The sequence below is a fragment of the Scomber scombrus genome, chromosome 4, assembly GCF_963691925.1.
Source record: "Scomber scombrus chromosome 4, fScoSco1.1, whole genome shotgun sequence".
Classification (NCBI taxonomy): Eukaryota; Metazoa; Chordata; class Actinopteri; order Scombriformes; family Scombridae; genus Scomber; species Scomber scombrus.
In genome coordinates this window covers 6,249,272-6,274,665 of record NC_084973.1, presented here as the reverse complement: position 1 = coordinate 6,274,665, position 25,394 = coordinate 6,249,272, and the positions used below count along the sequence as shown (strand labels likewise).

Genomic DNA, 25,394 nt, shown 5'->3' with positions numbered 1-25,394 from the left:
TCTCCCATCACGAGCGGGCGTTGTCACTTTAGCTCGTGGCCACCGTGGCCAATGGCGACCAAGTTTTTCGGATAGCAACCAATCACGACGCAGGAGTTTGTAGCGCTGAAACAGCGTCCATTGCGGCTCTTCTCTGTACGCTGGCGTGAACATGGATTTGAACCAAAATGGCTGAACAAGGACTTCAGTTGCAGTCAAGGCCGAGCCCCTGAAAATGATTGACGGCTCGAACATCCAATGGGAGTATAGTTGTCATGTCCAGTATCCAATCATATGCCAGCGTACAGAGGCTTTGTGGTACAGTAGATAGCTGTCGTCCAGATCAACAAGCCAGTATTTTGGAAGCAGTTTGATAAAACACTCACAGTTGATGTCAGTCGCTATCTGCGTTTCCAGCCAGACGTATCACGCGTGAGATCAGCGATTAACCAGCACAAAACTAACCAGCCACAAAGCCCCGAAACCGAAAAGGTTGGATGACATCGTCGGTTGAACTTTTAATACAGCTAGCTCGTTTTTTTTCTACCAATTTCACTCCAGACGAGCCTGTGACAACTGAGCAGCCAACGTCCGTGTTTTTTTTTTTTACAACATAAAACCTTTAGCGTTCATTTGGAAAATTGTCACAAACGCTAACGCTAGCCAACTTGTTTTTTTTGCCAAACAGAACAATACTTGACTTATTTTTATATATATATATATGTCAGCCAGCCCTTCTTTTTCTTTTTGTCAACAAGCCGCTTTTCCCCCTCGAAGAACTACCTAGAAAACTAACATTAGCGAACAGTTTGCTTTAATAAAGAGGGCAAAGCAAACCTTAGCTGTTAGCCTGAAACTAACCAGCTAACGCCAACCTGAACCATTGTAACTATCACGGGGAAAAGAAGCTGTCCTTTTAACTTTTAAATAGCCCGTTTGACACATTGCAGTAGTGAAACTGTTCAACGTTGCCTTTCGCCTTATAAACTAACCAGTGACAGAGAGCAGCGAGCCAACTGACTGTCATAAGGAGAGAGAGAGCCAGTGATCGGACCTGAAGCAGGTTGTGTACAGCCACGGAGTCCCACATCGGATTGTTTTATTATCAGTGTTATTATCAGGGTTATTGTTGAAAATGGCGGCGATCGGAATGGTGCAGATGTTGATCGAAGCAGCCGAGTATCTTGAACGAAGGGAACGAGGTAAAGTATTATATTGTTTATTATTTGTGTGGTGGGGGGGGGAAATCACAATGACGCCCCCTCCCCCCTTTCATCAGGCTAATTTATTCACCTGTCATTTTCAAAAGCAGTGTCGAATAGTGTTGTGTGTTATTTGTTATTAATCAAGTAACTAGGCCATGCGTTTAATTAAGCAACGTTATGCGTTTTGCACAATACAGCAGAATGCATCGCCAACCAGAAATGGGTGCAAATCAATATTCAACTTTTATTAAATATATATATATACTGCATTAATGCAAACATACACTTGCATTTGCATTATTTTTGGTGATAAAAAAGAATGAATGCACATCCGGCAGATGCAGTCAGATGTGCAGGGAGACATTGTTTTCATGAAAGGCTCCTCCTTTCCTGCTGTTGTGGTTTGCTAGTGGGGTTTATTCCAGTTCAAGATGACATCATTGTCCAGGCTGAGGGGGAGAAAATACTGTATAAAGATACTGCATGAAATCCATTCATTGCACGCTGACACCTCAGCCCCCCCTGAGACATTGCCACTGAATTCCTAAAGGATCAAGATCAAATGTGGCCCATTTTGCATTTCGCAGTCCTCCCTATTCCTGGTTTGGCTTCTTTTCACTGTGGCTATATTTTGCATTGCCAGATATCCTGGACACGTGACCACTATGTTGTTTGTTTGCTTGCAGAAGCTGAACACGGCTATGCCTCCATGCCACCCTTCATCAGCAGCCGAGAGAGGGAAAGCTTGAAAAGGAAAAGCAAAAGCAAGAAAAACACAAGTAGCAGGTAAAAGCTACTCAGCTCTTTATGACTCTCTTCTTTTTTTTTCTTACTCCTGCCCATCATATCCCCATTTATAGAGGTGTCCCCAAAAAGTCTGGGATTAATATGTGCTCCCTAGTTTGGTGTTTGCTTCCAATTTACAGTTATAATTAGCTGTATGTATTGGCAGTCTCATATACTTTTGGTGCTGCTACATAAATGTAAAGCCTGTATCTAAATACTGTATATAAATTTGAATAGTTCTTCAAAATATCAAGATTTTCCTCCCAACTAAGGGAAGCCATTTGGAAGTCTGTATCACCATGATTTCATGGTTTTCTGAGAGAGCTTACACTGGTGTGAAAATCCTCCCACGACTACAAACCTAAACATTTATTTGAGAGGAAACATGCCTCTATAGGATAGTAATTAAAACAAAAAAAAACATGCCTTTAGCGGTGCTCCACCCAAAGCATCAAAAGCACGGACACGCTGCAGCTTTGCCTTTCGAGATATTTGGAGGGAATGCCATCACTTGCTGTGCATTTTAAGCTGGTGTTGGTTAGACAAAATCATTTGTCATTAATAAATAGATACCACTAATGTGCACAACATTCAGATGTAGTTATTTTTGTGAAATGAAAACATCAACACCTCACATTCCCAACACCCTGCATGCCCGATGGCTACTTTGTGCCAAACACTCCAGAAACAGTTCCTGGCATAAGAAACCATGGCTGTGTGTCTGTGTGTGTCTGTGTGTGTGTGTGTGTGTGTGTGTGTGTGTGTGTGTGTGTGTGTGTGTGTGTGTGTGTGTGTGTGTGTGTGTGTGTGTGTGTGTGTGTGTGTGTGTGTGTGTGTGTGTGTGTGTGTGTGTGTGTGTGTGTGTGTGTGTGTGTGTGTACGTGTCTGTCTGTTGCTCTGACTCCCATGTTTTGACTTCCTGTTGTGTTCTTCAAAGCATGTGACTGACAGCAGCAAACATCCGTCTGGCTTAAGCCGAACGGCCACTCGGTGTATGAGGCAAACTGGGTCAGCCAAGGTGACTGCAGAAGACATTTCATTGAGGAGAGAGAGCACGTCCTGACAGCACCAGTCACCTCACTGGAACACAACAGCACACACATAGTGTACATTCACAGTCCATAATCCAACTCCCATAAATGTTCTGTGTGCGCTCTGTGATTAGGTTGCAGTTTGGATTTCATAATCCTGTGCAGTATTTAAAGCAGGGTTATGTGTTTGTGCCACTGTGATACTTGTTTGTAGTGAATTTGGGGTCCATACAAGATGTTAATTAATAAAGCAGCTACAAATGTTGCTATTTATGAGACTATTGTGCTCCTTGGTACATTGTTATGGTGGAGAGGTTGATATAGTTGTATGTGGTCTGTCATATACTCTATGACAGAATAGATTATGGTGAACGTATATAATGCTATATAGCTATTTACCAGTTTTTTGGTGCATAAAAACATGGAAAACAATGAATTAATAACTAATAAAAACTAGTTAATTATTACAAAAAAGTGTGTATGATTGGCTGAGGTGCCAAAGTTGGCAGATGTCTTGTGATAAACAGTGACACTGCAGCACCTGCCTCACTGGCATATCGCTGCCACTCACCATTACCTGTCTCCATTTCACTGACAGGATAATAAAATGAATAATAGAAAAGGCAACTGATAAAAATTAATATGAATACCATAAATGCTGTAAAACTGCATGAGTGTCAGCATTCAGATTGACCTTAGACTTGAGTTGAACCCCAAATAAGTGACCCCAAACATGAGGGCATCAGCCACCCTCCACTAATATGAATGTTTTCTGCTCTCTGGAACCCTCACCTTCAGAAATGAGTGTGCATCTGTGTGAAAGGGGGTCTCATTACAGTGTTTGGCATCAGATCTGTGGATATTAAAGGGTAGGTGTATCGAGCACCTGAGGTGAAGTGTATAAATAGGTTTAAATGTAGGCCTCTTACCTCCTGTTACCTCAGGTACATCCAGCTTTAATACCCGCTGATCTAAAGTTACGAGACTGCTTTACACAGACGTTCACAGAGTACATCTTGTGTGTACACCGCCCCTTATTCCAGCTCAGTGTCTTCAAGCGTCCAATCTTATTTATTTGTTTGTTTTCGCCCCCCAATCTCCATTAACTTCTACCGTAGCAGTCACCTATATTCCCAGAGTACACACACTGACATATCAAGATTGACATTAAAACTATTGAAAGCAACACCCAAACTTTAAAATAATAAAAGAAAGCAGCTGACTCTAATGCAACACAATCAGATCAATAAGCACGTTTCTTAAAATTAGAAGCACGTCAATCTCACAGAAGCCCACGCATTTGAAGAAGCTGGTCCTCGTCGAAAGGATAACTTATCGTCGTTCTCCCACATTCCAAGTGTGATGTTTGTGTTTGAGCAGAGCTGAAAAAGATGGAGGAATACCTAAATTTAAAAAAAAAAAAAAAAAAGAAGCTTTTCTTAATGAAAACAAGCAGACTGAAATGTAATCTGCTTTTAACTGAGAAACCACGACAGTCTGTCTTGCATATCAATAACGTTACTACCGTATGAACAGCGAAGGAACAAGTCACAGCTTTATTTTAAGCTCATTATAAGATCAGTACTGATTTAATAAGAGAAATCGGTATTTAATAAGTACCTGTCTTCAACTCATTTACATCGACATTTTAACATCTACAGATTAAACCACTGTGGAAAAGGATTGGTGACAAATTTGTAGTGTCCGAAATGGAAAGATTGACCTTTATCTTTATGCACTAAATTCTTCTGTTTGCTTCGAACTAAATGCTAATGGGATCATCCAACAGCTTCAGAAGCCCCTCACCGCTACAGTTTCTTTACATCAGAATTGGGGGGGGGGGGTTATCCAGCTATTTTTGAACCTCTCCGAACCAGGCACTCCGAAAAGGTTGACGCAACAACCGTTCCGTGCGTGCAGAGAAAGAAAGGATTTTGATCTCAGTCAGCCTGTTTTTTATTTGTCATGCGGTTACGTAACGTCACTTTTCATGTGTAAAACTGTGCATGAAATACTGTCCAAAAGTGTGCACCATCTCCATGACGACAGGCTTTTAACACCCCCCCCCCTACCCCATCCCCCCCTTTTTAAATGTGGTCAGTCAAAACGGGTATAAACACATGTCTTAATACGCACTCAGAGGACTGAACGCATTAACTTATCAGTTTCCCAGCCTCAAGTGGCTAAATGGCCGTTTTAAAGGGGGGTTGTTATTGCTACTGCTGCCTTACAGAGTTACATCTGTTGGTTTTAAAGGGCTGGATGTATAAAGTACTATAGAGCGTGTGAGGTGAGGTATGTGAATAGGCGTGTGAGCATATAAATAGGTTTATGTATAGACCGTAACAGAGCCCAGTGTATGTACATCCAGAAGATTATTGTCTCCAGGAGTTGCAGGACTGCTACACACACACACACACACACTGTTATATCCAATCAATATGTTTGAACACTGACTGTCAATATCTAATAAGAGAAATCTGAATAATTAACCGAACATCATTTGTGTTTTTACTCAAAGGAGTTGCTGTTATTCAGATATTTTGTTCAGTCTTGGCAGTTGGGCTCGACAATAGTGACCGAGAAAAGTGTCTGAAAAAATTGGGTACTGCTTTCTAACTATTGATTATTTTCACGATCAATCCTCGATTATCAGATTGTTTTCTCGATGAATTGATTGTCGAGTTGTTACAGCTCATGCCATATACCCGCAACGTCCAAGGCAAGGGACCTTGCATGTCATACCCCCTTTCTCTCTCCTCTTGTTTCCTGTCGGCTTTTCTTCCACCAACTGCTCAATAAAGCCAAAAAAAAAAGACTTAAAGATGAATTGATTATCAAAATTCGGACTTATTGACGCAGCTCTACTACTGACAACCCCTTCATGCACTATAGGAAGCAGGACTGCAAGGACGCACCCGCTCACAGCCCGCCTTAACATTTCTAACGTTTTCCAAAGGAGCCCGGCACATTGAAGCGAACTAGTCCACCGTGATCAAAGTAAACCATTATATAGCTGCAGCCGCTCTGTCCTTGGTTCCAGCCGTGAAATCACCTGAAGGCACCCGCTGTCAGTCTGAAAAGCTTTTAGCTCGCCGGCATTTATATACTTGTCATTCTGAGCTGCTTTTCTGTTGTTTAACTCCAAGGTTATGTTAAGCCGCCGCCACGGCCGCAGAAGCTCCCTCATCAGCTGTGAGCACTTCATCAGCTATTACTCATTACTATTTAAGGCCAGCACAGCCACACTTGTTATTAATCAGGTTTTCTGCCCAGACCACATGATGTATGGTATGATCATTAATAGGCAGATCAGCACTACAGAGTGAATTTCCTTCTTGGGGGGGAGAGTGAGGGATTAATTTTGTTGGTGGAGATCATCCATATCAGTCATTGATCAGGCGTGATCAGTTATTTTTACTGCCTATAAGTCCTGAAGTGAAATGTAGGTCAGAGCATGTATTATAAGTCATTCCGACCATGTACAAGCCCCTCCAGTTCCTGTTGTTTCTCCGTGGCGTGGATGTGTGAGTAGTGGGGGAGGGGAGTGTATATGTATGTGTGTGTGTCAGTAGTAGCAACTCCCCCCCTCATCTCTCCCTCTCTCTCTCTCTCTCTATTCCTTTCCCTCTCTGCGTTTTCTCTCTCTTTCTCTCTCTCCCCTCACCTCCTCCTCCACCCCCATGTGTCTTTCCTGCTGTGTTCCTACTGTTGGCAGGCAGTGGAGAGCTCCAGCTCCTCCATTACATAGATAGAGTCCTCCCCCACCCTACACTACACCATACACACACACATACACACACACATAGTGCATCTACATTGCACTATGGAAATCATACAGGGATCCTGCCATCCCTATTGAGCAGACAAATGGTGTCCTCCTATGCTCACCGCCCTGTGGTGTTCAGTGTAATGTGGAGGTCTTGTGCAAGGCTACAACATGGCTTCAAGGCCAATTCATACTTTCTGCATGGTCGCCAGGGTCCACGTTGGTCTATGCGGTGTCTATATGCAGCCCAAAATTTGTGACCATGCCGACTTATGCACATAACAAGTAAGGCAAGAAAAGCAAACAGAAATGTCTGTTTGCTTTTTGGTAAGAAAAAATGATTGTGATATTATTCTGTTTTATATCATTTTGGGACCCTCTGAAAGGAAATCTCAGCTTGGATATTCAAATGGGGTCTTATTCTTGTTTTTTTCATCCTTACAATCAATCACAATAACTAAATAAGTGAGGTACTAAGTAAGAATATACAACAAACTCACTCACTTGGGAGAGCAATCCAAAGTCATAATATAATAATAAGTTATCCATTTTACACATCCATCACAGTTGACTTCCTGGCTCATCTTTGACCTGGGTTTGCCATATCGCTTCCGTGCAATAAGGAATCTTTATTGACATTTCAGGTTCCCTCACTTTCGGTTTTACCTGCCTTCAGCCACTTCCCTTACTTTGAGATAACAGCCTTATTTTGCTCTTTACTAATTGTTTCCAGCTGTGTTAAGTTACACTTCTTGCACTCCTATGACATTATTTATTCCATGCATTCATCTTCCTTGTCAAAAACGGGTGCCTAAATTCCCCACAATGCAACTCCACCACTGACATCTCAAGTCGGAGATTCCGTTTTGTTTTGCTGGTAGCGGCTAACGTAGCCTCGAACCGCTTGCCACAAGCAGAGATGAGGAGAATGTACAACAGAGGTCTGGTAACCTCACTTATTTCCATTTTACGCCCTTGGGTTCTTTTAGTCTTCAGTGTCACCCAACTGACATCACTTGAGGACATTTATCAGGCTTTGCTCAACTCCCTCTGGAGCCACAAAAAGCTTCATACAATTTCATACCTTTTTTTTTTTTTTTTTTTTTTTTTTTTTTTTACGTACAGTAAGTAGCAGTGCACTCCCCAAGTCCTGCAAACAGACGTTCCACCAACCAACCAGCTGGAGGCGTTCTCTGTAGAGCCACTAGGGTAGAAAATTGCGATTTCAATACCAATCCATGTACCCTTAAAGTGAGACCAATACAATGTACTTCATTCGATACCCATTACACATTTAGTGCACTTGCTTTCATCTGGTATAACAGGCGTGTAGTGTAGCCAAAATTTAGAGCGTTTGGTTGGCATCTTGGCTGCTGAACTGCTAAGGGCACTTACTGAAATTCACCATGACTTCACCGCCACAGGCGGGTTGTAGCTGCTGTGGCAGTGGACCAATCACATGTCGCATTAAATTGAAGAACGCTTGCGTTGATTGGCTGTAGGCAAGTCCATACAAATAGTCATATTTTCTAGCTCTGGGTGCCAAAAGGATCGATTTCAATACTACTATCCGTTTATTTAAGTTGATACCTTTAAAGGTATTGAGTACCGATACCCAGCCCTAATAGCCACTGTAGGAAATGTGATGTGTTTACCATTACATGACTTGTGGAGCTTCATTAGTAGTCTAAACAAGATTTGTATACTGTAGGTACCACCATTTGGCACCATTTTCTGGTTCAGTTTTAAGTATTGCATGTAAGGAACCTGCAAACCATGTAATGTTCCATTCTGGATGGGGGCCTATGTTTCATGGGAGGTCTTATTTTGATAGTTTTGCCCATCACCTCCAAGTATCAATCAACCAGAATTTCCATTTAACCCTTTCCTTCATGGCACCCAGTCATCACCTGCAGTACATACCAGCTTTTCTTTATAAAATCAAATGATGGGAAGTAACCAGCAGCCAGGTAAAACACTGCCAGACACATTGATAGATAATCAACACGCCTCTTGTATGAAATAAAAAGTAATGAAAGTAGCAGCGTGATCTTGACATTCAGCAGTCACCTTGCTCAGTAGATGAGAAAGATATTTCTTTCTCTCTGCAGGAGATTAAATAGAGCTTCAGAAAATAGAAATAATATAATATTCTACTAGTACGGAGAGTTATTACAATATATTATTATCCAGTGTAATGAGACAGGATGATATAGCCTGTCTGGTCGCCATAGTTAGCACAAGACAAGGAGTCCAATACCAGCCAAGCTTACAATGGGAATTCCTATCATTACTCAGTAAAACTTAATATCAGCTGTACCTTGTCGGCGTCATGGGTGCATTGGTGAAGAGGCAGAGGGTGCTTGGACCAGGAGGTGGGAGGGGGTCCCAGAACCTGAAACCCAGTCTGAATAAGTGGGATTATTCCCCTGCCAGTGCTGTTATGTCACCAGTGGCTGTCTGCTATGCACAGGAATTCATACTGGCCACAGGGGGCTGAGCGAGATAGACGAGCACCTAAAGACGATACCCCCCCAGTGCCACACACACACACACACACACACACACACACACACACACACACACACACAAACACACATACTGCAGGGGCACTACGCCACACACGACGTAAAATAGGTCTCTTCATGTCGTGATAGAAGCAGAAATCCTAGCAAAAGACAGGGTTGTGTTGTGGCAACAGCATGGAGGTGAATCATTGTGTTTGTTTGTGTGTGTATGTGTGTGTGTGTGCACGCACGCGTATTGGGGCAACAGCGTTGAGCGGCCGAGCAGAGCTGAAGGTGCAGAGGCTATTTTGGGAGGGGGGATCAAGAGGTCAGGTGGAGGTAGAGAAGAGTTCAGGAATGTAGAGGGGGATCTTCTTTTCTACCTCCTGTCCCTCCACCCACTACCACACACACACACACACACACAGATCAGACCAGCACATTCCTTCCAAAACTACACATGACCCGATTCCTGCATCCTCCCCGTCTCCGTCTTTGCGTGTGTGCGTGTGTGTATCCATATTTCCGGATGATGCTGCTTTAACACTGCAATGCAGGATTCACACTCAATGCCCAGTAGAACACTTCCATAGCTCAGTTTACCTTTCACCCCCCACCTCACTCAGCGTTACGTGCACATCGGGTAATCAGGCAATATGAAAGAGGTGGGGGGGGTTGGGGGTCATAGTCCTGTCTACTCCTGCTCCTGCCTACTGTTTCTGGTTACTGTTGCTATGTTTACCCTGCGCCCTCTGCATCACATATCCGTGTGTGTGTGTGTGTGTGTGTGGTGTGTGTCAGTGTGGTCCTTTTTTAAAAGGCACAGTATTCCTCCATAGAAAAAAAGGAAACAGAAGCCCCAGGCAGCAGACTATCCACGCTTTTCTTTTTCTTTTTTATTCTTAATTTTCCTCGAATCTCATTTTTTTCAGCGGTTCCGACTGCTCACAAACACCCACACACAAACAGGCACGCACAGCCTTCTTTCTGTCGTTCTCACTCCCCTGCAGTAAGGCCTTGGACTGCAGTGATGACACACAGCGAGGGGAAACCTTCCCTCGTTCAATTAGCGGCTGTGTTGTTGTTATTTTGACTGTATGTGTGGTCGCTCATGTTCTTCTTCTTTTCTCTCTCTCCGCAGGTCTACGCACAATGAAATGGAAAAGAACAGGTATGTCAAATGTTCTCAGTGAGTGTGTGTGTGTGTGTGTGTGTTTGCCCCCCACCGTCGCCATGGAAGTATGTGTAAATTATAGGTTGTCAATGCAAAATCTCTTCTATCTATTTTACACAACAAGCAGTGGTAGATAAAAGCACAGTTGACGCCGGATGATGCGTTCAGGCGTCCATAGAGACGTTTAGATTAGTTGGATGTAAACAATACATTCAGGGACTTGAGTGGCAGCTTCATTTACACACACATGCAGCCTAAGAGAATAGCAGCTTGTGGTTAAAATTGACTCATGGGTCATTTTTATGGAACTTTCAGCTTCCTGTCAGACCTCCTCCTCCGCCATTAATAAACACAAGTGCTTCCTTTTTGTAACCTAATGCAAGACAAGCTTAGAAAAGCTCAGTGAACTTAAAAGGAAAAATTCACTGCTGTGATTATGATGATATCCTAAAACTATGTCACCTGTGGAGGAGATACGTGCAATTTTTTTTTTCATTTGGTACCCTGTGACTAGGGCAAATTCTGGGAATTTTCAAAGTTTGAAACTTCCCATGGGAATTAACGGAAATATATGAGAATTAACAGAAAATAAACTGGAAATTTACAAAATTGCATCTTAGTTTATAACAGGGAACTTAAATGTAGTTAGAAAAAACATCTTGTAGTTTAATTTTGGTTAAAACAAGCAGATTCAATGCACATACAGCTGAATATCTGCCCTATTCTTCAATCACATGCACATAGCACATTACTTACTGCAGGGCCAAACCCCCTACATGCACTCTGCATTCCTCCATCACATGCACACATGATTTCTAGAACCCTGGACTATTGAAGCCACACATTTGAACCCAAGGACTACAGTACAGTTTCTATCAATTACCCCAAATGTCCAATTAATTCACATAAATTCCCATATATTCCCATAATTTCCATGGAAAGTTTCCAACTTGGAATATGTTTTCAAAATATCACAACTTAACTCCCCATGTAAAGTTTCCAGAAGTTTACTGGAAATGTATTGCAAATTTTTACCCTGCTTTGCAACCCGACCTGTGACTAGAAAAAAACGAGTTAAAGACTGTAGATTTTTAAAATGGGGAGTCCTACAAAAACCAGAATGCATTGCATGCGCCTCATTACATCTCGATATATCGTACCAGCGTGCAGTGATCATCAGTTATGTCATGAAGATCGGTACAAACTTACAAAGTACTGCACGGTGCCGCTGGATGCAGCCACAACACACTCGCTGTTCAGTCGGTCACGTTCGCCAATGCCCTGCAAAGTTTATTGCAGCACACACTTTTCCGTCCGTCTCCAGTCCTCCTGATCATCCTCAGCAGGCGGCGGTCATGCTGCTGCAATACCTCTGTATCGGTTGCAGCTGTAACAGCTCCCGTGGTCGCTGTCTCCTCCGCACTCTGTTTACACAGCGCTATATTCGGCCCCATAAATCGTAATAGTTGCATCACATCTCTGTTCCAATATTATGCTGTAAAGTTAGTTGTGTTTTTTGTGTTAGATTCAGCACTTCTGGATGAATCACAGAGAAATTTGGCCGCGTAGTTTAACCACAGCTGCTACATCGCTCCACTCCAGCGGTCGTTTCCTTTGTGCGTCTGATTCCACAGCGCAGTATTTGGCCTTGTGTTATAAAAGTAGATTTCTTCCAAATATGCTGAAAGTATTTTGCAGTATGATTTTCTTTTAGTGTTTGCTTTTCCCTCTCGCTGGTATAACATGGAGGCCAGTATTGAACCACTACAGAGAATGAGGACACATAGTTTATAGTCTAAACCAGTTCTCCAAAGTTCACAAAAAGCGTCACCTGGCAAATGAGCAGGGAGCTCTGTATGCAGGCAACACTGATGGAAGTTAAACATTATTCATTTGCATATATGACCAACATTGTAATGATACAATGCTGGTTGAAAATTGGCAAAGTTTCCCTTTACGTCAGCAGGTTACTCAGTTCTTCCACAGTAATCAAATTTCTTGATGTCCCCTTTTTGTTTTAATTCCACAAAAAAGTATAATTAACGTAAAATCCTTAAATTACTCATAAAAATTCCAAATCTATGAACATGCAAATATATTTCATTTTGGAATTTCAACTGCTCAGTACAAGATGTCTATGTTTGTGCACTGGAGACCTCAAGCTGACACATCACCCTTGTGTAAGTTGAATATTAGACCAGGATTGGTGCCAGACTGGCTGTGATGTCACAAATCATGTGCATCATATCAGATTTAAGTGAGTCCATGCAGTCCAAAATACAGCGACTGAGGAATCACTATTAAAAGTTGCAATAAGCCAGTTGTAACTACAGTGTGCCTTTACAGACCAGGTGAACCAACAGTGACTGTGTGAGATGTTAACGTGCGTCAGCCTCCCAGATAATATCAGAGCCACGCAGGGAGCCTTATCAAGCTGTTTGCAGTTTGAGTTAAGAGGCTCTGCAGGTGTGTGATATTTAAATGAGCCATATCATGAACTAAAACACTCTTTTTAAAAGTGAAACCTCACTGGACTGCCTGAATGTCACTGATATAATACAGCTTTTGGTTGAGTGTTAAACTCTGATGAAACAAAAGAGGTATCATGTTTGTGTCAGGTGACTCAACATGCCCTTTGGCACCTGGGAGCAGCTGATCTGGTTTCGACGACTTAAACCGTAACTTAATGTTTGTTCTATTTTGATCTGTGTGCATTCTTTGCTTCATTATTACTTCCTCTACTTACTTCAGTTGATTGTATGAATCAGGCGATTGATCAAAAAGACAAAGTTATGATAGTATGCTGAGCTAGCAGAGGAGCTAAATAGCTTCAGTGATAAAAGCCAGCATAGATGGATAGTGTGACTCAATGTGCATTTAAAGAGAGATAAACACCATTTTAATATAGTTTTCAATTGTGTGTGTTTTGGAAAGCTTTGATACCAGGCTGTAATATACCCAAACAAAAATCCTGCTGCCTGTCCCCGTCTCTCACTGAGCGCGTCCAGCTGCCTCTGCGAGCTGATCCAAACCAGCAGCTCAGCGGACAGCCTGAATAATATATGTCACAGAGGTCTCTGCTTTGGATTTAGCCCTCTTCACGTCTGGAGTGTGTGTGTGTGTGTGTGTGTGTGTGTGTGTGTGTGTGTGTGTGTGTGTGTGTGTGTGTGTGTGTGGAGAGACTTCACGCCAGATGAAGTAACACACAAAGCAGTAAGTCAAAATTATGACCGCAGCGCTGCCGTGTTACACTTGAGAACATTGGTAGCCTTTAGCCAGAGTCTCACAGCAGAAGCTCGATGATAGAAAGCCGTCACAGGCGGATAGTCTATTACTCATGTAGACCCACTGCTAGCAAAGCCCCCCTTTAACACCCCTCCAGCTATATTGGCTCAGTGAAATCTCACACACACATTCAAAGGACTATTTTGTCCAACTCCCCTCTGACTGACACGCAAGACCACGAGCAATCGTGTGTGTGTGTGTGTGTGCATGTTTATGTCCACATAACGTGAAACCAGCCACGACCACACCTACTTTTTTTTTAAACAGGCAAGTTTCTCAAGGCATGGGTAGTTACTGTGTGTAAGGGGGCGGGGGGGGGTCAAAGGTCGAGAGTGAGGACAGGGTTTATTTACTGCTGCTGGTTGTATAAACTTGCCGACCTACTTCTACTTTTTAAAGAATGAGAAGCTGTTATAGGAAAAAAACATTTTGAGGTAAAAAATCCAGGCACGTCGGGGAAAAAGGACGCCGGTGTGAATCCAGGACAGAGAAATGTAGGTTCTGGCCTCGGGCTGATAGCACACAAACCTGCAGCTCTACATACATACTCACCTATTGACACACTGCACTGAAGTCACACTGAACCAGAATAACCTGTTGCTGAAATAGCGCCACGCGTTGCTTTTGCCACACCCGTCGTGTTTTTCGTCTATCCCTCTCTCTGTCTGTCTCTCTCTGTCTGTCTCTCTCTCTTTTGCTCAGACTCGTTGTTTCACAAACATTAGCTGATCCCTTATTATGTCAGAACACAGCCGAGGACATTTCCATGTTATGTAATGGTAGCATGCGTGCCCTTTGGACTGAGTCAGCTGAGACGGGCGCTCGGTTTCAGCAACAGTGATTTGATGTGTGTGTGCCTGTGTGTGGGCTTCACTCGAATGTGTGTGTGTGTGTGTGTGTGTGTGTTTTCTTTTTAAAAGGGCAAGGGCTGAGAATATATTTTCATGTAACCACAGTCAAATCCCTCTTCATGTGTCCCATTTGAATAAACTTTGTTCCGGCGGTGACGCTCAACATCAGGATCACCGGCAGTCAGACGGTAAAAGCAACAGCTCATCCAAACCCTCATCAAATAAAAAAATAAAAACACACGCACATTTTCACACTCGACTCTCGGGAAGCTTCTGACGTACACACTCCCACTCACACAGGCTCCTCACGCAGACACGTACACACTCCGCCGAGGCTGCAGCCCGTAGGTGTGCGTTGTGTAACAGCAGGTCAAGTGGTCACAAACACCCACCTAGACCTCAGCGAGCGCGGATGCCTGCCAGCTTGGAGCAGCTGAGAGAGAGAGAGAGAGACGCAGGAGGAAGCTAGAGGTGTAAATATTAACTGCGACGGGGGGGAAAGATGTTACAGGACAGACCACGTTCATAATGAGTTCACATCTTGAGCATATGGCTCAGATGATGTGTATTTCAAAGGGTATCTGCAGGTTTTGAATTCAGTTCTAACATATAAATTTTGAATCAAGAGTCAGCAACATTTCTTCATTTATGCTGTAGTTTTAGTCATTTTTCCTAGACTTTCAGGCAGGCAAGAGACGTTCAACAGTTAGGAAGCTCATCAAATGAGTCAAATCAAGTAGATATGTTCATTGTCACAGTCTTTTTAGTGTTAAAGTTCCTCTTCTTGTTACTATACTTCCACCACAGCTCAACAGGGAAACACAAAGAGGGAATTTGATGTTAGAAAGACTGTAAATGTGTCAGATATCCACTTGAAATGACTAACTCAGACTGCTGAAGCTGAATAGAAGCTTCACTTACTTTTAAAGGACTGTGTGGACACACTGTGGATTTTTACTCCCATCACTTACATTGAAAGCACATTTGAAGTAGATCATTTAATAGTCAGTAGGAACAGGAGGAATGATTACAGTGGGGAAAACCTCTTTCACTGTTCATATGGACACTTTACTGCTGTTTTAAGGCACTCTTGGAAAAACTGTGAACCTGTCCTTTAATAAATAACTGTAGGTCTATTTTCCCTCTTGGTTTTCTGTCATTCTTTGAGCAGTATGGGTATTTAATTGCATGCTATGGGATCCTTAAAAACCCCTTTAAAAATAATGATTGTGTAGACTTTGTGCACCATTGCCCAATGAAATATCTATGTAGCAACTTGAAGTAATGATGTTACACCACACACTCCCTAGGAGAAAATGATGATGACGATGATGTCTTAAATCTCCCTCCCTGTTTCATTTTTGACTCATGTTTTCTACATCTATTATGAGGTTTCACTCAAGGTCTGCTTACTATTTTTTCCCCCCTGAGCTTTCTACAGTATCTCATGTGCTTCATCATTGGATGGCGTTGTCATGAAGATGGCTCAGATGTCATCAAGTCACCAAACTTCCACACCGCAGTAACATCATGACAACTGAGCCATCTCCATGGCAACACCGTCCACCACGAGTTGCACTTGAACAGTCCGGTAAAAAAAAAAAAAAAAAAAAAAGCCAATAAGTGGACGTTGAGTTAGGGTTTTTTTTCCGAGGTCAAGCAGGCACTTTGACGCTAAACAAATGACATGCTTGGTTGTGTGTGTGTGTGTCTTTGACGAGGAGGAAGATGATGACGTCTGACAGTTTCTCGTTCTGTTTCTTCTCTTTTCTCTTCAGACGGGCGCATCTACGGTTGTGTTTAGAGCGCTTAAAATCCCTCGTTCCTTTGGGACCAGAGGCTAACAGGCACACCACCCTCAGCTTGCTGATGAAGGCCAAAGATCACATCAAGGTGCGTGTGTGTGTGTGTGTGTTTGGTGTTGACCTAATAAGTGTGAAGAGGGCGATTTGTTGACCGTTGTGGTGGATCATTTGGTTTAGTATTGTGTGTTTGAGTGACACCTCTTTCAGTGATAGAACATTTTCAGTATCCAGTGGTGCAGCTGATGTATTCACCTCTTTTTTCTTTCTTTCTTTCTTTTCTTTCCGCCCTGCAGAGGTTGGAGGAGAGCGACAGGAGAGCTCAGCACACTTTAGAGCAGCTACAACGGGAGCATAGACACCTGAGGAGGCGTCTGGAGCAGCTGGGGGTGGAGAGGACCCGCATGGACAGCACCGGCTCCAGCGTGTCCTCAGAAAAGTCTGACTCTGACCAAGGTGAACTGCATGCACGCACACACACACACAACACACGCCCTCACTTTTTCCATAATTTAGTAAATGAAGTGGGTAGCAGTGTCCATTTCTCAGTGGGGACTGTATGTTTGCAGAAATCATTATTATCTAGAGATTGGAGATGCCTGATATCATCATCTGGTGAGAGACTCCAAGAATCCCAGATCCATTTATCATGCAGTTAACAGCTGTCTTCCTTTTAAAAAGACAGCCTTCCTTTACTGCTTCATAGGAAATATTCAAAATGAGCTGCATTTATGATGTTTATCAATCCTGGAGGCACATTTATAGAGAATGGACCTGGACTGTCTTTTGAGTTTTCCTTGACAAAAAACAACTGAATCTTTTAATTAAGTGTAACAAGCACGCCTAAATGAACTGCAGCCAGTATTTTTGTCATTATTAAACATGTGCTTTTCCTGCCATGATGTATCAAACTGTAGTGAGCGAGGTGTTTGCTGTACGTATAAAAATAATTGTGCTTCCCTCTTCATCACTGCTCAGGTATGCATGTATGTAAGTGTGTAGTGTTTACAATATTGTTGACCTGACTAAGCACCCAAAGGTGTGGTGAAATTTACAACTTAAGTGATGCAAGAGAATGTATTTACTGAAAGGGAGTATTCCTACATTCATTTATAATAAAAGCTGGGTTAGTTTTTTGATAAGAATGCTAATCATTCAGGCACAGGGTTCTCATCTTCCACTTTAATCACTCTGTTGTTATTTCTGGGTGTCAACAGAGGACTTGGACGTGGACGTGGAGGGGACAGACTACCTGCTGGGTGACCTGGAGTGGAGCACCAGCAGCGTGAGCGACTCGGGGGACGAGCGGGGCAGCCTGCGCAGCAGCTGTAGCGATGAAGGCTACTCCAGCGCCAGCCTGCTGCGCCTGCAGGACACTCAGGAGATGGCCAAGAAGCTGAGCTGCACCCTATAAACAGCACTGGTCACCGACCAAGCTCCCGCCTCCTCCTTCCCCTATCATCCAATCCCATCCCGAGATTGTGTCACCACGCCCTGGTCCCGCTCAGACCTAATCAACCTTTACCTTCTCCTCCCAATCAGGACTGACCAAGTCTGAGGCCTCTCCTCCTTCTCCTCCTGCCGGGCCTCTGCGGACCCCCCCCTTCCGCCTCCTCCCACACACACACACACACACACACGTGGACTTCCATTCAGACTGCAGCACCTCCGAGACACCCATGTGCATCAAGCCCCTCATCATCATCATTATCATCAGCGGTCAGTCTTCAGGGTGTCACCCGCTCTGCTCTGCACCAATCAAACGAGCGGGGATTTGAAAAAAAAAGACACTCCACCTCCCCACCCGTCTCCCTCCGTCCAGTCCGTCAGAAACACAACTTTCAGCCACAGAATGTTACCACACAATATCCCACTGCCTCTTTTTCTATGCCTCAAGAGCCATGGGAAGCACTTATGAGATTTCACCCCTTACTTCACAACACACACATACACACACACACACACACACACACCCACACCCATCCATCGCTTTCCGAGTCATCTCCAATAGTGTGACACAGACGCGGGGGCTCGTCTTTCCTCTGCAACCCACCCCCCACCCCCCTCCGCTCACCAGTCAACCATCGGTGCATGGTGTTTTGCACTTAAAAAATAGCTTTTTGTAAAACAAAAACTGTGTCATCTTTTTCAAACACTGTCTCTCGAAGAAAAAAAAACTTCAAGCCCTCTCCCCTCCCTCCTCCTCCTCCTCCTCCTCCGTCCTCCACCCTCCACTTCCCCCACTTTACAGCGGTTGCAGCACCGTCACCAGATGATGTCATCTAGTGAGTGTTTGAAAAACATGTCATGTCGTGCCGTGCAGCGCGACCAGAGTGGACACTATATAGACTGTGTGCGTGTTGGTGTTAAACTGTCAGGGGGTGTGGGGTGTGGGGGGGGGGGGGGGGGGGTGAGGTTTGGGGCTGGCCGGCCGGCAGCAATACGTCCCCAAAGTACCCAGGCATTGGTGGGCTGGCTCTTAATTACCCTGTAATTTTATGTCTACACTTGACATTTAGAGGAAAAAGTAACAAAAACGAAACAAACAAAAAAAAAAGAACCTCATGCAGCATGAGATTGTGAAGGGGTCGGGGGATTCGGGTGGGGAGGGGGTTTGTGTGGGTGGGGTTGGATTTTTTCTGCCTCTCTCTGACGACTGTGACGTTTTTACAGCATCCTTTTAGTATCATATATGTGTGTGCGTACGTGTGTGTGTGTGTGTGTCACATCAGGGGTCACTAAGCAGGTTTGGAAAACTTCTAACACCAGCCACCAGGGCCGAATGCTGGTATATTTTGGCAGGTGCTGGTTCTATTTTCTTTTGTACACTACTTCACTGCCCCGTTCCCCAGGTTTATTATCTGGAAGGGAAAGAGCCTATCTACTGAGAGCAGTCGAACAGACTGGAGCACATTCCACTACGTAGAGAGGACAGGCAGGTTAGACCGAGAGCACGATTATTTTTTGCGAGTGGATGTTCCTGCCAATTATTTATGAAGGAGGAGCTCAGTCGGAAATGAGTCGAGTCGCCCTATAACAGAAAGAATGGCTTTGACTTTTCAGCGAGAACGCACCGGAGCTTTTTCCGTTTGCATTCACACCTGAAAAGCACCAAAGTGTTAAAAACCACAGATTTTCTGTCCTTTTGCCTTGCCTTCATAGCTATTTATTGTTTCTGCAGAAATGTACTCCTTTTAATGTAAATAGTTTACAGAAAGATCTCTATGTCTATCAAAAAAAAAAGTATTTATTAGATATATTAAATATATAGATGAATATAAAAAATATATTTAATTAGTCATAGCCTATGTTCTTCTTGTGAGGTTTATTGAGAGTTTCCTGTGTAGTTTGTTTGCACAGCCTAGTCAATCCATAGAATATTTAGAAATGTCTCTTGTGCCTCAAGGCTTTGTGTCTGTTCAGGATTCGGTCCGGTGCTCCTAGAAAATGTTTTCTTTGTGGTTGATGGTCATTTTATAGCCGTTTTTCAAAGCCATCTTGCTCCTTTTTTGTTATTTAAAGAAGGGGGGCGAATAATAGGACAAAAAAAACAGAATAATTTCTAAAAACGTGATTTTTAAAAAGTATAAAAGTGAGAGAAGCTGATGGCCAGGTTGAGAATGTGGGGTTTCTTCTGGCTCTGTTTTCCCAGGACCCTCAAACACAAAAAAAAGTGGCTTCCACCGTCCAGAGAGATTATACAGTTGATTGTTTGGTAAGGGGAAACCACGTCAGGGAGAGAGGACTGCAGCTTATTTTTGAATGTAGACGTCCTCCGTCCCTGCAGCATAGCAGTACGGTGCCAAAGGAACCTCCAGCTCCTGCGTCCGCCACTCGAGATTCTCCTGTTGAAGCATGAAGATGGTTCATCAAAAGAGTTAAAAGACAAAAAAAACTAAAAAGAAATGCGAAAAAATAGATATTAGTCGTTGAGTGTGGAATGCTGCTTTTTTTTTTGTCCAAAATTGTAACATTTTGAAACGGAGAAGAACTGTGTAGCCACGCTATAAGGGGGGGACTTTAAGGGGAAATGTATTGAAATGTAGGTGTGAGTGGACAGGTGCGTTCACTGACCATCTGTCAATGCGTATGTGTGTGTGTGAGCGTGCATGTGCGTGTGTTCCGTCACCGTCTTCAGAGAGAAACTTTTTTTTTTGGGGGGGGGGGGGGGGGTTTAAAAAAGAAAAAAAACACTAAGGCGATGTTTCTGTTCTGGTTTTCTGTTTACTAGTAAAATGCAAAAAAAAGTCCACTTGACAAAGACTTCATGTATTAACAGCATTAATGTATGTGGGAGTCTCCTGTTTCCCTTTTTTCTTTTTTTTTCCCTTTTTCTTTTTTTTCCCTCCATCCCTGGCCTGTTGTCTTGTCTTCCGCCAATCCGCATGTGTGTGTGCGTTTATAAGCGTGACTCCCTCCTCCGCTTGCTGCGTTGGCATCCGTGGTTGCGAGGGGAGGCGGGCATGTAAAAATTGGGTAGTGGTGGTAGGGGGAGTTTGTGGGAGGGGGAGGGTGAGCAAGCAATGTATGTGTAAATGATCACATGCGACTAATGCCTACCCCTCCCTCCCTCCCTCTCTCTTTCTCTCTCTCTCTCTCTCTCTTTCTTTCTCTCTATCTACAAAGACCCTGGTGCTTTCATCATCTCCCTTAAGAAGCAGGTGTGGAATCTCTCAAAGAACAAGACTACAGTCAGACCAGTTGTTTAAGCTACAGGTTTTTAGCATCAGGGGATTTCATGTTCATGTGTATATTTGGTTTATTTTGCACATTTTATTTTTTCTCTCCCTGCATACAAAGTGGCTAACATTGCCTTAAAAACAGACACAAATGTAAGACCTAACAGATGATATGTATGTGTGTGTGTGTGTGTGTGGTGCGTGAGTGGGTGGGTGGGAGGGAGCGTGCGAGTGTGATGTATCGACATGTATCACAAAGGTCATTCCCTTTCATTGTGACGGTCTCAGGCGTGGTGCTTTCATGCATTACACAATACACGCACACAAACACACACTCTCGCACATACACGTAAACACAGCAACGGTAACGCAGACACACCGCGTCATAGCTCCATGAACATCGTCGTCGCCTGCTGCCTTTCTCCTCGGAAAGGTCACGTGTCCGTTTTGTCGAGTAATAACTTTAAAAAAAGGTGAACGTTTTGTGCACTTACTTTTTAAGAATTGGAGAATTTGGACACGTCTTCTAAAGAAAATCACTTCAAATGTGGGGGAAAAAAACCCTTTGGAAATGAATTGTGGGGCAGCAGTTTATATTTGCCAGTGATATTAAAGAAATAAAACATTTGAAACCCTTGTTTACCTACCTAGCACCTTGTCATTGTCTTTATTCATGGTTTACCATCATTTGAGAACAAGTGAAGGCTTTTACCAATACAACCCAACCCTCTTGTTCATTATACAGTGAATAATCATCGTGTGGAGGTTGAATAGACAGTAATGAGGAGGTTTTAGCACAACTGATAAATGAAAGCCTTCCATGGGGGCCTGATCCTTGCCAAGCCATCCAGTGTGGTTTATAGTAATCTGCTGGCCAAATCCCAGGTTTGTATGATCACAGCCATCTGACTGCTGCTCAATAACCAACACACACTAAGCCAGAGAAGGAGAGGAAAAGAGGGGGGATGGGTATCTTGAAAAGCATCCTGCATTCCTTCTGGAGCTGGTTGACTGCTGAGGGGGAAGGGAGCCATAGAATAAGGTTTATTTCCATCATGGGTGGAGAGCGCTAACTCTTCACCATGCCTCAACATCATAAATGTATACTGACTAAATGTATAGACTTTTATTCTTGCCTGAAGCTCCAGTGGGTGAAATGTAGAAATGCTCACATGTGCCCAGTTTTTCTGGATGAACGGCTTGTCTTTGCCGTTTATACCTACACCCCAAAGCACCACACTGACATTTAGGCTCCAGTGCTCCATTGTATAGAAGATGTGTCAGACAGATACTGGTTTTGTATTGATAATCCACAAATCAACCAGACAGGATTCCCCACTCTGATATGAAAAATGGGATTGTCTATTTGATTTCTCGTGTATTGTAGAATTGATCAACACTAGTGGCTGCCGGCTGTAATGGATTGAACATTGATGTCCTAATCAAAGGGACTGTGGGACAATTACCAGGATAGAATAAAAGGGAAAAAATGCAAACATTTTTAATTATTATTATAATATTAACTCATCAGGTTTGGGCTGCAATAAACTATTTTTCAGTTTGACCTTATAAAATTAAGTTATTAGTAACACTAGCCAGTTTCAACATCTGTAACACCATCCAATCAAAAGCAGTGAAGTACAAAATCAGGACTGTAACATTAACAAAATGTCAGTTTTAGGGAGCCAAATTATACCAAACTGCTAATCATTTGTAAATGTAGGTGATGCTATTACTTAGTTTTATTTATATGTCTACATGGAGAAATAGCTTACTCTTAAATCTCGACATCAATATTCTCTATACACATACTCTTTATGACCTCTTGTACTCCTCACACTTGATGGGTCATACATTATAAAGCTAAAGTTAGCTCTGTCAGTTGGTTGTGTTAGCCACATTGCACCATGGCAGTCACTGTAACAACTAGTTTGTGCAGTGTAACTTGTTTAAATCTAGTATTCATTAACCTTCACTTTCTACACAAATGAAGTTTGAATGTATATAGCTGGTGCAACTGGCTCCGCAAGTGTTGACAATGTGTCATTTCAAAGGTTCAAAAGGCGGGGAAAGGTTAGCCTATCTTAGCATAAAGACTGGAAACAGGGAAACTAAATAATTTAGCATTGTCAAACTTCCTGGAGTCTCTGCTGGTTAGCTAGCAGACTCATTGAGACAATACTGCTCCTACCCAAGAAACAGTCCTGCACAAACCCCCCATAAAACCACATATAGTTGTTTTTATTCTTCAATTTTTGTAGAGAATAAACAAACCAGAAATGATTTGTTGATCAGTGAGCTTAATTGGTGCTGGTAAGTGAATTTTGTTACCTTTGGACAAAGCTAGGCTAGCTGTCTCTTGTTAAGTTTCCAGTTAAGCTAACGAGCTGCTGGCTGTTGCCTTGCATTGAATCAACAGATATTCATTCAAGACAAAAAAAAAAATCAAATAAGTGTATTTCCCAAAATGGGTAACTTTTTATTTAGGTATGCATAAAGAAGAGCTAAAGTTAAAATAATCAAACCTCCTTTAATTTCTTAATTTTTTTTAGAACATTGTAATTCAAGAACACTCAGTCAGTATACTCTTACAATGCTTCATATCAAAGTAATTAGAAACCTGAGTAATTATGAAGATCCATAATTCATAGAGGCTATGGGTTAAGCAGTGCTGAAAGCAGAGCTGTGTGTCCTAGCAGACGGCACAATGTCGAGGTTATTGCGAATGAGTCCACTTTACTCATGTCATCTTATCTATTCACGTAATTATGTATATATGTATGTGTCCATGTAGCTATCTACCTAGCTATCTTGGTGTTCGTATAAGATAATCCTTAGGTCACATCCTATGGTAAAGCATCCACCAAAAGACAGACCTCATGTTAAATCTGCACATGAAACAGGAGATAGACACTGCAATGCAGCTTAGCCCGAGCCAAGCACAATATGGTCCAGCTAAGTGTATTGACTTAACCAACCTGTATTTAAAGAAAGGTTATTGACAGACTTATGCAAGTAGTGTGTTTGTTTGCAGGTGTGTGTCAGAGTCACAGGCCTACTGACCCACCTCTCCACATACTCAGTTGTCAGATTAGTCAAATCTAGCAGCTTATCCAGGCCTTGTACACCCAGCTTACTGTGACCTTCGCCTCCCCTGACTGCTCATGCACACACACACACACACACACACACACGCAGGCAAACTTGCATTTCAACAAGCACACACCTAATGCAGGGAACACGCCCACGTGAAACATGCACCCAAGCATCACAATCAAACAACAAATGACATGTGCCATGGAAACACACAACAACAGCAAGCCCTTGGGAACAATTGAGTGAGTACACAGTCATGCAATCACTTAAAGGCATCCAGCCACCAATAGAGAATACATAATGACTCCCTCCACCCCCTGACTCCCCCCACAGGCATAACAATGATGGTTGTTGTATGGTGATGATTAAGTACAGTTAAAAATAGAGTGGTAATTATTTTAACGTAATAGTTAATTACAGTAAAAATAAAAAAAATTAAAAAAAATAAAATAAAAAAGTCCTATCAGATTTGAGCTCAGGACTCATCTTGAGAATGGCTGCTTTATTAAACTGGGTAAATGATCTGGATAACTGGATTATAAATTATCTGTCTGATGTGTAGACGGCTACACAGTCTCATTGACTGATCCTGTCACAGTGACAGGATTATTAATCATCATAAATAATGAATCAGGTTACCGCTGGTGAGCCACGTGTATAAAAGTGCACACAACCCCATTCTTAATTTGGAGACGTGCGTATCGTTCCCGTCGCTGTGTGATGGCTGCAGGCACTCAATGAACTCAGAGGACAGAATCCTGCAAACAGTTTTGGTCAAAAAACAGAACATCAATTACTAACTTTTCTACAAAACTCTAGATTATACAGTGACATGTGAATATAATCAGTAAGATTTATTGATCCGTTGCTTTACAGACATCTTCTATGGCGTGTACAGACAAAGTACAGTGCACTACTTTACTGCAAATGTTTTATGTAAGTCATGCATACAAATGATTAATTTGAGAGCACAAACTATTACATTGTGTCTTCATGAGACCCCCGAAGCTACATAAATGCGAACTTGATTTGTTCTGTCTGCGGAAGGAAGAGGAAGAGCACGAGCACGTAGAAGTGATGCAGCCAAATGATGCCAAGCCTTTTTGGCATCTGTTAGCAAATATCACATTTATTTATTGAGGAGCTATTTAAAATTTGGATGCTGAGGGACGTTATCATGCATGAATGCATCAGTCAGCTCCTAAAGGAAAGAAGAACCATGGTTACGCA

General features: G+C 42.8%; 1 protein-coding gene across 1 annotated transcript; it reads left to right on the top strand.

Moving 5' to 3' along the window:
- Positions 1–346: 346 nt before the first annotated feature.
- mxd1 (MAX dimerization protein 1) lies at positions 347–21,718 on the top strand. Its single transcript, XM_062416961.1, has 6 exons — positions 347–1,181; positions 1,871–1,970; positions 10,419–10,448; positions 16,366–16,480; positions 16,686–16,845; positions 17,607–21,718. Exons 1-6 carry the CDS (start codon positions 1,115–1,117, stop codon positions 17,801–17,803), a joined length of 669 nt encoding a protein of 222 aa, XP_062272945.1. The 5' UTR covers positions 347–1,114; the 3' UTR covers positions 17,804–21,718.
- Positions 21,719–25,394: the final 3,676 nt, after the last annotated feature.